General features: G+C 53.7%; 1 protein-coding gene across 9 annotated transcripts in view; it reads right to left on the bottom strand.

Moving 5' to 3' along the window:
• Positions 1 to 6859: 6859 nt before the first annotated feature.
• Positions 6860 to 12489, bottom strand: part of ccser1 (coiled-coil serine-rich protein 1) — a 103955-nt gene continuing 98325 nt past the window's right edge. For 6 of the 9 annotated variants that reach the window (XM_064297269.1, XM_064297270.1, XM_064297273.1 and 3 more), the window contains exon 10: positions 6860 to 10548. In XM_064297269.1, the coding sequence (XP_064153339.1) occupies positions 10036 to 10548 (513 nt within the window). In that variant the 3' untranslated portion in view covers positions 6860 to 10035. The remainder of the gene's footprint in view (positions 10549 to 12489) is intronic. The other 3 variants (XM_064297276.1, XM_064297280.1, XM_064297275.1) reach the window with 3 other exon arrangements.

The raw sequence follows: 12489 nt of genomic DNA, 5'->3' as shown, positions 1-12489 counted from the left end.
TTTATTCGCACGCCAGTCCACATGCCAGGCTGGCGCAGACCACAGCCAGAGGGGCACGGCTCGTGTGCAGGTCAACGGGCGGGGGGGTGGGGGGGTGGGGGGGCGATGAGACGAGGTCATCCTGGTCGAATGAAAGCGCTTCCGTCGCCGGGCGATGGCCGGAGCCAGCTGTACGCAGGCCAGGAGGCACGGGCACGTCTGGGCTGGGTAACGGCCCGCGGCCGGGGCACCAGATGCCCTGTTTGAGCCGGAATGGCCGGGTTTCACACGGTGTGGCTGCTCCGGTCTGCGGTCAAGGGTGAATATTTGATTAAAATTTGACCAGTATTTTTAAGGAAGTTCTTTGGTTTCCAATGGCACATTTTTCCCCCTCCTTACATCCACAATGAGTTCAGAAGCCCCCCCCGCCCCCCGCCCCCACCACCACCTTCAAGATCAAGCTTCAAGCTGCCCCCCCCCCCACCCTTGTCTCAGCAGTTATTCCATCCCTGTGACTGTCTATTAAAAATACTTTTTTTAGCAATTAAAGCAGAATTAGAAGAGGGACACATCATTTCAGCCTAACTTTATGCATGCCTGTGTGTGTGTGTGTGCATGCGTGTGTGCACAAGATCATTGGACCTATAAAAAGTAGTACACATTTACTATCAGGTGCATGTGCTGGTATGTACAGGTATGACTGAGCTCCCTGTCTATGCACCTGAACAGACAGGCTCTGTAAGTATGGTTTGTTGGTACATTCAAGGACACGGATGGACATAAGTACTCATTTTGTTCACACACCCCCCCCCCCTTCCCCCCCACCCTCCACTCAGGAGACCACTTGGATCGTGAGGAAGAGGGCAATTGAAGTGTATGATGGAACATCTTCACCGGACGTGGAGCTCGGAAGCATTTTCACACAACTGTATCAGACGGCAGCTTTAGTAAAAAAAAAGACTCGGCCTAAAAGCGAAGGTAGCATCGTTTCCTTTTGAAGGCAACACCGCCGCATCGCCGGATTGGCCAATTTCAGTGAATCAGATACGGACCCAGTTCCATTTCCTGAATAACTGAGAATTCAATCTGGATAAATTCTACTCTGGCTCCGGTGTGGGGGATCAAATCATTTCCTGAATCCCTGTTGCACACCTCCATCTAGATTTATTTCTGCAGGCTATAACCTGTGAGAGTGTGTGTGTGTGTGTGTGTGTGTGTGTGTGTGTGCAGCTCACAGTCGGGCTGTTCAGCATGTTGCCCAGCTCAGCTAGGATGCCACACACACACACACGTCAGGATCCTTAAGACATGTGACTCGTTAGAAACAAGCAAGTTGAGTGAATTGTGAGCCGAGTTTTCACATCCGCAAAGCATGCTGGGATAGCTTGCGAATCGAGGCAAGTGGGCGGAGCAACCGGAAAGATGGGCAACATGGTAACCAATCAGATTAAAGATCCGGCCTGTCTCTGATTTCAAAACTTTACCCATTCCACACAGTTCTGTTCAGGAGGACTTGTTAAATATTGCTGCGGAGATTTAAATTATTTTTTTTAATTTGCCCACAAGAGGCCGATTGTGGGAGGATCTTGTCACCCTCAGTGAAGTGCAGGCTTGTTCTAAGACTGAAACCCACCCCCTTTGTGATGAAGAGTGCTGGGGACTCTCGCTCAGAACGTTAGAAGAGAAGAAAAAAACGTTTCGGGGGAGGATTTAAAAGGCGCGGGGTCCGGGACCAAACGAAAAGCAGCAGGGACTTAATCGAGGCAGTGAGCTTATGTGTCCCATGATGCTTTGCACCAGAGAGCAGTCTGTGGCTTCCACAGCGCGGCGGGTTAAGAGGCACGGCCTTAACGCTATCGCGGTGTTCGCGGGTCTTCAGTACCAATGAGACGCACGACTGCTCTCCACTGCAAAGCATCATGGGACACATAAGCTCTTCAAAATGAGAGCTTTCATGCCGAGGCAGGATGTAAGGCAAGGCTGGATGGGAAAGGCTCTGCTTTAGCCCTCCACGCAAGGGAAGCGCGATACGACAGCCACAAACGCGGGGTACTGACAGGTGTGGCGGGGGAGCGGGGGGGGGTCAGGCTGCGGTTATTACGTTCCTCTGAAGGAGAGAGCGGCGTTGGGCGTCAGATGAAGTGCACGTCGCCTTGAAATTTAAGGAAAAATCTCAGAGCCACACTCCACAGACACAGACCAAAAGAAAATGGGGACAGCCAGGATCCACGCGTACCCCAAACCCCCCCCCCCCCCCCCTCGTTTCAAAGAGGTGGAAAAATGCCTCTGGCCCGAAGAGTTTGTGCACGGCATAATAAAGTTGTTCAGGTGTTGAGAATTTCTATACCTCATTGTCCCACGGTAGCCCCTGGGCTTCCATCTTTATGAGTCCTTGATGTGAGAGGAACCAACGGCGCCAGAGAGATTTACAGCGTAAAGGACATCCTTTATTTATTTATTTATATATTCATTTATTTATCTCCTCTTCCTTTTCCCCCTGATATGACGTATAGGGGGGCGCCTGTCAGGGATGTAAAATGTGGACGCGCCTAGGCGTGGCCGCGCGCGTACAGGCATACATCTCCCCCCCCGCACGAGGATCTGGCGCTGGCAGAAATCAAAGCGGGACAGGCCTGAAATAACGGGCCGGCAGATGGTGCGCTCCAGGATTACATAATTGGAACAAAAGGAGCCCGGTGCGCTGAGGGCATTTCCTCCTTCGCCCTCGCCGAAAAAAAAATAAATAAATAAAAAAACCTGCGGATAATCACAGAGCGAAGCAGGTCGTGTCGCGAGGCGCACCTGCCCCGACAAAACCATTCTGGATTCGCCTTTGGAATTCCACGCGACGTTCGCATTTAAAGTCCGAATTCGCTTTCCGCTCGCGTTCATAAACATAATTCGTGTGGATGAAAGCGCCAGAAGCGAGCGGAGTGGTGTCCGCGCATTAAGTCATTTTCAGGCGGCATCCTTGGTTTGGTTATTGCTGAAACCGACGCGCGCAGAAAGCGAATGCGAGACGATGATATTACAGTCCAGGGGGGCGGGGGGGGACCCCGAGCTTCATCACTCTGGCAAATTGCCTGGGAGCGAAGCGATACGGCGGCGCGGGCTGGTGCGGTCTGATCAATGAGAAGCTTTATTCCACAATGCGAACACAGCGCAGACGTGTCACAACCCAGTCCCCCGGCAATACAGAAGCACACACACTACTGCTACAACAACGCCGAGCCTGATGCTGCTAATGCCGCTATCAGCACGACAGCTGTCGAATGTCTTAAATGGCATACGGCATAGGCGTAGGTTTCATTTCAACGGCATACTGCAGAACCACCTAGTCTACGCCAATCATATGAATATATTGGGGGTAACATGTCACCCAGTCTCCCCCAAAACCTGTGTGTGTCATACATGGGTCTCATATTACTATTACTACTACTTTCACTACTACTACTGCTATTACTACTACTAATAATAATAATAAACACATAGCAATCATCATCATCTTAAATATAATAAATGATATATTAAAAAAAAAACAGAAATAGATGTTGATTTAGATGTAGATTGTTTTTAAATTAGGAATAGTACTGGTAGCAGTAGTTGTTGTTGTAGTAGTAGTAGTAGTTTTATATTTATATATATGAGTTTATAGCATTTTCAGTTGAGTGCAGCTCCAGGAATGGCACACTGGGAGCTCAGTGAGCAGACGTTCCGCTCCCTTCTCCCTCTCCCCCTCTCCCTCTCTCCGCTCTCCCGCTCCCCTCTCCCTCTCTCCGCTCTCCCGCTCCCCTCTCCCTCTCTCCGCTCTCCCGCCTCTCCCCTCTCCCTCTCCCCTCTCCTCTCCCTCTCTCCGCTCTCCCGCTCCCCTCTCCCTCTCTCCGCTCTCCCGCTCCCCTCTCCCTCTCTCCGCTCTCCCGCTCCCCTCTCCCTCTCTCCGCTCTCCCTCTCGCCCCTCTTTCGTTGCTGCGGCACCTTCCTGCAGCCAGGATGCTGCCCCTCCAGCTCACGCGGTCGATGGGCGCAGGCTGTGCCAATCTCCCCCTCCCCGCCCCGCTCCCCCGCTCGCGCCCTATTCGTTGGGGCGAGAGCACCTCCTGCACGCGGGTGCTGGCTCCCGTCCAGCTCACTGGGTCGATGGGCGCAGGCGTGTGCCAATCCCCCCCCGCCCCCCCCCCCCCCCCCCGCGTCCCGCTCGACTGCGCGTGGCGGCGTGCGGCAGGCATCATCACGCCACGCGGCGCCGGGCTCTCCGTTAGGGGCACCCTTGGGCAGCCTGTCGCTGCCGCCTGGAACTCATTATTTTTCCAATAAACAGACTTCCTGTGCAGCGCTCCCGCTAGCGCTGTTCACTTCCAGGGGTTTTATTTTCTCCGGCTAGCCGGCACTCGCCCTGCAGACTCAGAGAATTCAGGCCGTGGGGCACGCAGGCGGGTCCTACAGCCCCTCCCGCACGCCAGAATCACAACAAAGCGACTATAACGCCTGGCAAACTGAGCACAGCACTTCACTGACCGCACCCTCTAACATCCCCTAACGTCACCAACACCACCACCTACTGTACCCCACTAACCCACTGCATCTTAGAGATTACAGCATCTAAGTGCGTCATCTACCAGTGCTGCAGCTAGTGCAACAACATTTACTATCACATCTCATTAACTACATTATCACACTGCTCTCAGATTCTCCCTGACCAAACTGACTACTGACCCACAAGACTAACAAGCCACTGACTACATCAACCGAACCTTTTAGCTCCTCATGGATTCCACACAGTAAAATGACCAGTGTCGATTCAACTCTTAACAGTGTTAATTCAACACTAACAGATAATATTGGTTGCCACACCGGACATTTTACTGTGCAGAATTTCAATAATCACAGCGTCCAAGTCCAAGGTTGACCTATCTATTGACCTATTGATATAATTGATCTATTTACATCCTACAGTGACATTGGCATTTTAAAACCAAGCCAAGCCATATCTACCAAAACACAGGGTAAGAGAGACCAGCTCACTGCAGAACTGAGTTCCCCATCTCCCCGACAACAGAGTCAAACGTCCTAGCGCTGCATCGCAACGTGTCTTTCCACGACGTCTCCGATTGATTTCTGAATGTCACGGACGGGAGAATCACAAGGGCTACAGCGCTTAATTGACTCCTGCGTCACAACGGCGTCTCTCAAACGCGGGGAGAAGCCGCCTCCTCCGCTGCTATTTCTCACAGCGAACGACTTTATCGCTTAACCCCCGCAGAAATCCGCGCTCACTTCGACAAGCCCCCCCCCCCCAGCCGCGCCTTTCAGGGGGGGGGAGATGGAGATAAGATGGCGGGTCGCTCGAGAGGCCCCGCCGCAGACGCGCGAGGAGCTGCTCCTATTCTGACGCCAGGTAACCGTGGTGAATGGCTCCTAGCAACGGCGGAACACGGAGCGGAGATAGCCGGGGTGTTTGAGAGAAACGGACCGTAGCGTCGCAGGCAACAGCAAATCCAATTTCGCAGAATAATAGAAATGGTCGACAATTAAAAACGAAACAAAAAAAACAAAACCGAAAAGCTCATGAATATCAGTTTGTCCTCTCCTGAAATAAAACGGGGGACAGGAGATGGAAAGAGCTGCGTGACGGGCCGGGCACTTATCGGCAGCCACCACCGGCTGCGCCCCGGAAAATGGAGATTAAGAGAGCTCTCTCTCCGCAGCTGGGTTTCGGGATTCCGGGGTCACCTCAGGCCTCCCCGCTTTTTAGTAGAAACGTCTGAGGATGAGGAGGAAGAGCAGGGACCCGGACGGCGGAAACCAGGCCGGTGGTAACGGCGAGAGAACTGAAGGACTCATGGAGGGGGGGTGGGGGTGGTGGAGGCCATTTTGGAACGGGAATGTCAGGGTACTCTCTCTCCAGGCTCGGAGTGTTGGAGCTCGCGGGAATGAAACTACGGATGACGCAAAATGCAACTGATTTTCGGCGGCCATTCTGGCTCAGTCATCGCATGAGGGACGGAGGAAGGCGGGGGGGCGGGGGGGTGAGGGCTGACAGCATCTGACAGCACAGGGCTGAATCTGGGTTGCCACACGGGGGGATTCACCCCCCATTGAATGTAGTGGGATTTTTAAAAGATTCATAGGGGGGAAGTTTTACAGTGAAAATGTATAGGATTCCACAACAGATGGGGGGGATTTTAAAAGAAGGTGCTGGGGGACAAACCGTGAGAAATCTGTACGGGAGTCAGCTGAAGATGGAGGAGGGAGGGGGTGAGGGGGTGGTGGGGTTTATAGGGGGGAATTAATTCAGGCATCTGGCAACGTTTGGTCTGAATGCACTCTCTCTCTCTCTCGGTGTGTGAAACAGGCTCAAGGAGAGAGAGAGAGGCCCAGATGAAAGTTATTATGCGGCGGCGTACGAGCGCTAACTAATGGACTCGAGATAACGCGGCCCCCGCGCAAACAACCCGCCTCCCCGGCGGAATCCATCAGGCCGCCCGGAACAGCGCCGCGGCGGCGGCGGGAAAACAGCGGGCCTGCGAGCCGGGCGGAATGTATTGATATTCCCGCACGCCGCGGTCATTATGCCGGTGTTTGATGTCGCCCGCGCGCCTGCGATCCGCCCGGGCTGATGGGCCCTCGCTGCTAACAGAAGGAGGGTCGCTGGCCGCTTTAATCAAAAAAAAAAAAGAGAAAGAGAGAGAGAGAACGAGAGAGAGGAGAGAGAGAGAGAGAGAGAGAGGTAGAACCGTCGGGACATAGAGAGAGAGAAGCACACGGCGAATCGATCACTCGGACCACCCAGATGAGATGAGCTGGTGGCTCCGTCTAATTCCCCTGGACCCCCCCCCCCCCCCCCCCGAGACGGAGAGAAGAACCACAGCACACAGCGCGCTGATTTTATAAGTCTTTATTAGCAGTAAATAATACAACCATTTAAAATCATCTTATCATCATGAAAACCGCTTCTTCATGAGGGTAAAACACCCATGGCATATATATATATATATATATGCAAATGGATCCTGTGATTCAATTAGCCTGGAAAGCATTTACCCTTGTCAAGTGAACCCTGTTAACAGTAATATAAATATTCTAATATCCCCCATATTGTATACGCATCACTGGGTTTATTAACAGGGCCCATCTATATACATATATATATACCAGTATATAACACAAGCTCCAAGTGTGTCCATCGCAGTCATTCTTAACACAATTTGCCAGAAAACAGCAAAATAAAGTAAGAACATTATAGTGATCATAAATGCCACAAATGCATAACATCACATTATAAATAAGGCGAGAAATAAATAACTATAATTTATCTGCAGCGAGTCGAGTTCAGGAAAGGGTTTCCTGGCCCCTGCCAGGGAATGTTAGAGTTCTTGAGCAGGTGCAGGGGGGCGGTGAGTGCAGGGAGGGGCTTTTCTGTGCTGGTGCTCTAACAGGGGATCCCCTGCACCTGTGCGGTTAACCCACAGACCAGACCGTTGGTTTCGGGTTTCGGGTCTTGGGACCCACGGGGGGGCCCCACTGGAGGACCCTTTTTCCAGACAGGTTGGCAGGAAGGTCAGAGGAAGAGGAGCGTGTGGAAGTACTGAAGAGCGGGGGAGAAGAAGGTGCGGCTGAGATCGCAGTGTGAGGGGCACGAAAGAGCACTCTCCCCCCTCCAGTGTTCGAGGGCGCTCAGAGGAACACCTGCTCCTCTTCCAGGCTCAGAGAGGGCAGTTTCAGATCGGGACCCAAAAGCAAAGTGCAGGGTTGGGGGGGGGGGGGGGGGTCTGAGAGTGAGAGTGAGCGAGCGAGCAGCACAACACAGAGAGGGCCATCGATCGCCCCTCTCTCCGAGCTGGAGAGTTCTCCAGCCCGCCCGTAACACACTCAACCACTTCAGCCGCGGTGAGAGAGAAGAAAGAAAAAAGAAAAAAGAAGAAGAGGAAGAAAGAACAAACAGGGGGGAAATGAAAAGAGAATTGAAAAGGCAGTGGGCGAAATCACTGGTTTCAACGAACGCTGCGGCTCGGTAAATGCTCTGTAAATGAAACCCATGCGAGGTCAAGGTCAAGGTCGAGGTCAAGGTCGAGGTCGAGGTCAAAGCTAGAGCAGCCCTGGAAGGACAGAGGCAGGCGTACAGGAGAAACAGCCAGGGCAGCGCTGGCCGTTTCCACAGGAGCCTCCTCTTTAAACTCGTTACAGTCTCCCGCGAAGATGAATCGCACGCCGTCAAATCAATTAAGGACTCTTTAACGGCAGAACAAGGAGAGCAGAGTCTCTGTCCCGACGGCTCCAGAGGCCCTCTCTGCCCCCCCCCCCTCCCCTCCCCACCCCCGTGACGCAGCGCTTTGTAAGTAGGCTGTCAGGATCAGCCGCTCCCAACGGACAGAGAAACTGGAGCGGGGGGGCGGTGGTTGGGCTCCCGAAGAGGGGGGGAGGGACGGACGGGTAGGGGGGTGTTCCTTTACCTCTAAACGTCCTTCAGATACACTCGCCCCCATTGTTAAACAGCGGGAATCGGGGGGTGGGAATTTGGGGGGGGGGGGGAATCGGGGACGAATCGCGAGCCCCCATGCACAGGGGTTTGCGGCAGTTCTGCAAACCTCATCTATCCTCCCCTCCCATTTACTGTAATAACGTCACGTTTTTCGTTTGCTCTAGATTCATCTCTCGCTCGCCTCCCTGTTCAGATCGAAGCGACCGTCGCCCGGGTGAGCGTCTACAAGTAAAATACCCACGCTAACGCCAACATCCGCACGTGAGGTCTTCTTACGAGCTACACCCAATAATCTTAATATTGCATTAGTATTGCAACTGAGTACGAGAGTAGGTCTGTATTATTACAAACGACATTGCATCAAAGTGCTTCGACATCGACAAGGATTCATACGTCCATTCATAAAAAGGTTGTGGTGGTGCGGTGTGGTTGAGTGTGGGGTGATAAGGGGTTAAGGAGTTCACTGGCATACTGAAGTTCTCATTTAAACACAAAATGTAAAAGCTTATTCTCTTCACCTTCAGTGCATGAAAATGGCCCTCTTAGATTAAATTTATCTTTTTATAAAAAAATTCATGCAATTAATAAAGATCCATCGCGGATGCAGCGTTTCCTAAAAGGAATGTGCCTGCGTTGGTATTAATCTCGTTTGGGCTGCCGTAGAGCAGCCGTGAAAGGCGCCCGTCCCGTTTCCCGCGTATTTGGCAAATTTCAGACGTGGGGACAGCGTCCGCGAAGCGCTACAACAGCGCCGCTGCTGGTGCAACAAGCTAACAGGGGCTGGTAGTGTTCAGCTGTGGTACAAACGACAAACAAAACGTACAGTACATTAATATTCTATCTTTCCTTTTTTCCCCCCAGTCCTGCGGAATTTCGAGAAAGAACGCTGGAACGTTGGCGGTCTGTCTCAGCGACGTTTCGCGGGAATGTAGTGAGGCGTGGGGGCGACGTGCGCCTGGCGTCGTGGGTTCAGCAGCTCGTGGATTTCGGGGGTTCCCGTCTCAGGGTTTTTTGCGAGACAGGTGACCGGTTGGGCTGGTTGCCGCGGCAACGGGCGCCAAGCTCCGTCGGCGGCCTCCGTACGGCGACATTCGCGGACGCGGAGTCCGTCCTCGGGTACCGCTCAAACTCAAATTGCACATGACCGTTCAGAGAGAAATGTTCTATCTGAGAGTCTCTGTCCGACAGTTAATGCCTACGTGGTGAAACACAGATTGTGCGCTTAACACTTAAACACATTCCAAACTAATCCCGTCTTGAAGAAGTAAGAGAGTTTTTTTTTTTCCATTCTAGTGGCAGTTTTATATCCTGTAATCCAATCTGGGACACCAGGAAAACATGGGGACGGTGAGTGTCAAGCAATGAACAGGTGCTGTTGAGGTTTCTGTGGTCTCCAGGCTCGGGTGCTCATGGGAAATGTAGTTTCCCCAAGGGAATACAGGAGCCCCTGGGAATCTCTTCCAGGTGTCTCACTGCTGCTCGATGATGTGTCAGTTGTCTGCTGGGGGCACTAAAGGGGGATAATGAGACGGGACGGGGGGGTACGGGACGGGGGGTACGGGGGGGTAGGGGGGGCCTCAGCCGTCCTGCTGGGCCAGGGCCTGCAGTTCGGCAGTGTGCAGAGAGTGCTGCAGAAAGACGTTCTTGCGGCTGTACATGTGCAGGGAGAGGGGTCCGCGGGGGGGCTGGCCCAGGCGGCCGGCGAAGGCCGAGGCCTGGCGGGGCGGGGGGCCCAGCCGCTCACTGCGGGGGCCCCTCTCGCTGTCCGAGGACAGGCTGCGGGACGGGCTGTCCCGGGCCGGGAGGCTGGAGCTGCTCCCGCACACCGCGCGGGGGATCTGGCTGGCGGGGGCGTCCGGCTTGCGGGGGCCCCCGGCGTCCCACGCTGGCTCCGCCCCCAGCCCCACCCCCAACCCCAAACCCGCCCGCCGTGACCCCACCCCCACCCCCGCCCCCGCCGGGCAGCTCCGGTCCTCGCACGCGCCCGCTCGCTCCGCGGGGGGGCGGGGGTACTGGTCTGCGGGGGGGCGGGCCAGCCTTCGCTCCCTTATGCTGCTGTTTTGGCTTGCGGCTCTGCCTGGGGGAGTAGCCTGTGAAGAAGAGGAGAGAGGAGGGGGAAAAAAAGAGAGAAAAAGGGAGGGGGGAGGGGAGGAGAGAAAGAGTTACGTTTACCCTCCACAGAAACCACCCGTCGGCAGGGTCCACTTTAACCTTTGACCTTTCCGCCACCTTTCCCGCTCTCTCCTGAGCAGAAGCACTCAGAAACGCCGCGCGTGTCGCTACTCGACCTCAGCTCTCCCGCGCGTAAAGACTACAACACTCAACATTGCGGAGAGGGTCACATGACACATCAAACACAACAAACCCTGCCTCTCATCTATCCTCATTCCCCCTCCATGTCAAAAGCACTTGATACGGTACCAAACAACACAGAAAAGGACTTCCTGTCAATTCAAATTTCCACAGGAGGTTAAAAAACCTAAAACCCTTACCCTACCCCGAACCGTACCCCATCAGTCTAAATCTACTGAATTAGTAAACCTGGCACACAGTGAACAAACAGCTTCAACAGAAATGAAGTAATGTAACATTATCACGCTTGATAATTAACAAACGCTCTTGTTTACCTTTTCAACGATTTTCTTCGGAATAAATGTACAGCATTAGAGGTGATGTGGGTAGAACAGTACTTAAAAAGAAAACCCACCAAAAATGGACCCACAGTGAACAGATACTGTGAGCCCGGAGAACAGCACGAAACCAGTAGTGCTGAACAGTTTAACCAGCATCTACAATGAGCATCCATCCCTACGCCCTGTACACTGGCATCTACAATGAGCCTTCATCCCTCTGCCCTGTACTCTGGCATCTACAATGAGCCTTCATCCCTCTGCCCTGTACTCTGGCATCTACAATGAGCCTTCATCCCTCTGCCCTGTACTCTGGCATCTACAATGAGCCTTCATCCCTCTGCCCTGTACTCCACTGAGAAAGGGGCGGAGCCAGGGGACAGGAAGGGGGTGGAGCTTCGCAGGCATTGCGAGTGGTTTGCTTGTGGGCGGGACATTGGGAATGGGAAGCAGATGGAAGATGATGATTGGTTAGAGGACCAGGCGTCACCATGCTGACCCGGGGGGGAGGGGATGGGGGGGTGGAGAAGGCCAGGTGTGGAGGCAGAGGTGACCCTGTGTTTAACGACGATGCTGGCGGTGTACCAGAGCGCCCCCCCCCTCCCCTCCCCCACCACCGCTGGTCCCGGACCGGTGATCAGTGAGTGAGATTGGACTGCTGCTCAGGAGCACTCAACTACAAACTGCAGCAGACATCCTTACCCCTCCCCCCTCCCTGAACACTGCCCCTCAGGTTAGAGAGAGAGAGACGCACAGCCAATGGAGAGAGAGAGAGAGAGAGGTGCACAGCCAATGGAGAGAGAGAGAGATTTTTAAATAACTAATTCATAGTCCAGCATTCATTGCATATAGTTGTATCTTGTAACCACTACTTTGGCAACACAAGTGCCTATATTTGTCATGCCAATAAAGCACTTTGAAATTGAAATTGAGAGCGATGCACAGCCAATGGAGAGAGAGAGAGAGAGAGAGAGAGAGAGAGAGAGAGAGAGAGAGAGAGATAGAGAGAGAGAGAGCGTGGCCGTGCTCTGGAGAGAGGCCAGATGCTCAGGCTGCACACCTGCAGTCTCTCCCTGACTGTAAGAGGAGTTAAGGGGCTGTAAATCAGGATGACTTAGCGCCGCGCCGCGGCCCGCTCTTTACTGGCCTGTGAAGAACACCGTGTTGAGCTAATGGCAGCTCTGTTAAAAGCCCTCCAGCTATTTATACAGCACGTCTGTGAAGCCCCCAGACGAGCGGACCCCCCCCCCACACTCACACACGCACCCCCCCACTCACACACGCACCCCACCCCTCCCCCCCCCACGCTCCACACATGCCCGCCCACACCCCGAATTGTTTTACAGCCACTGAGCACAATTATCTACCGGACCCAGTTATTTTCCAGTCACACGTCCGGAC

This window comes from Anguilla rostrata, chromosome 10 (genome assembly GCF_018555375.3).
Source record: "Anguilla rostrata isolate EN2019 chromosome 10, ASM1855537v3, whole genome shotgun sequence".
Lineage (NCBI taxonomy): Eukaryota > Metazoa > Chordata > Actinopteri > Anguilliformes > Anguillidae > Anguilla > Anguilla rostrata.
The sequence above is the reverse complement of the archived record's forward strand: the minus strand, read 5'-3'. Positions and strand labels throughout refer to the sequence as shown.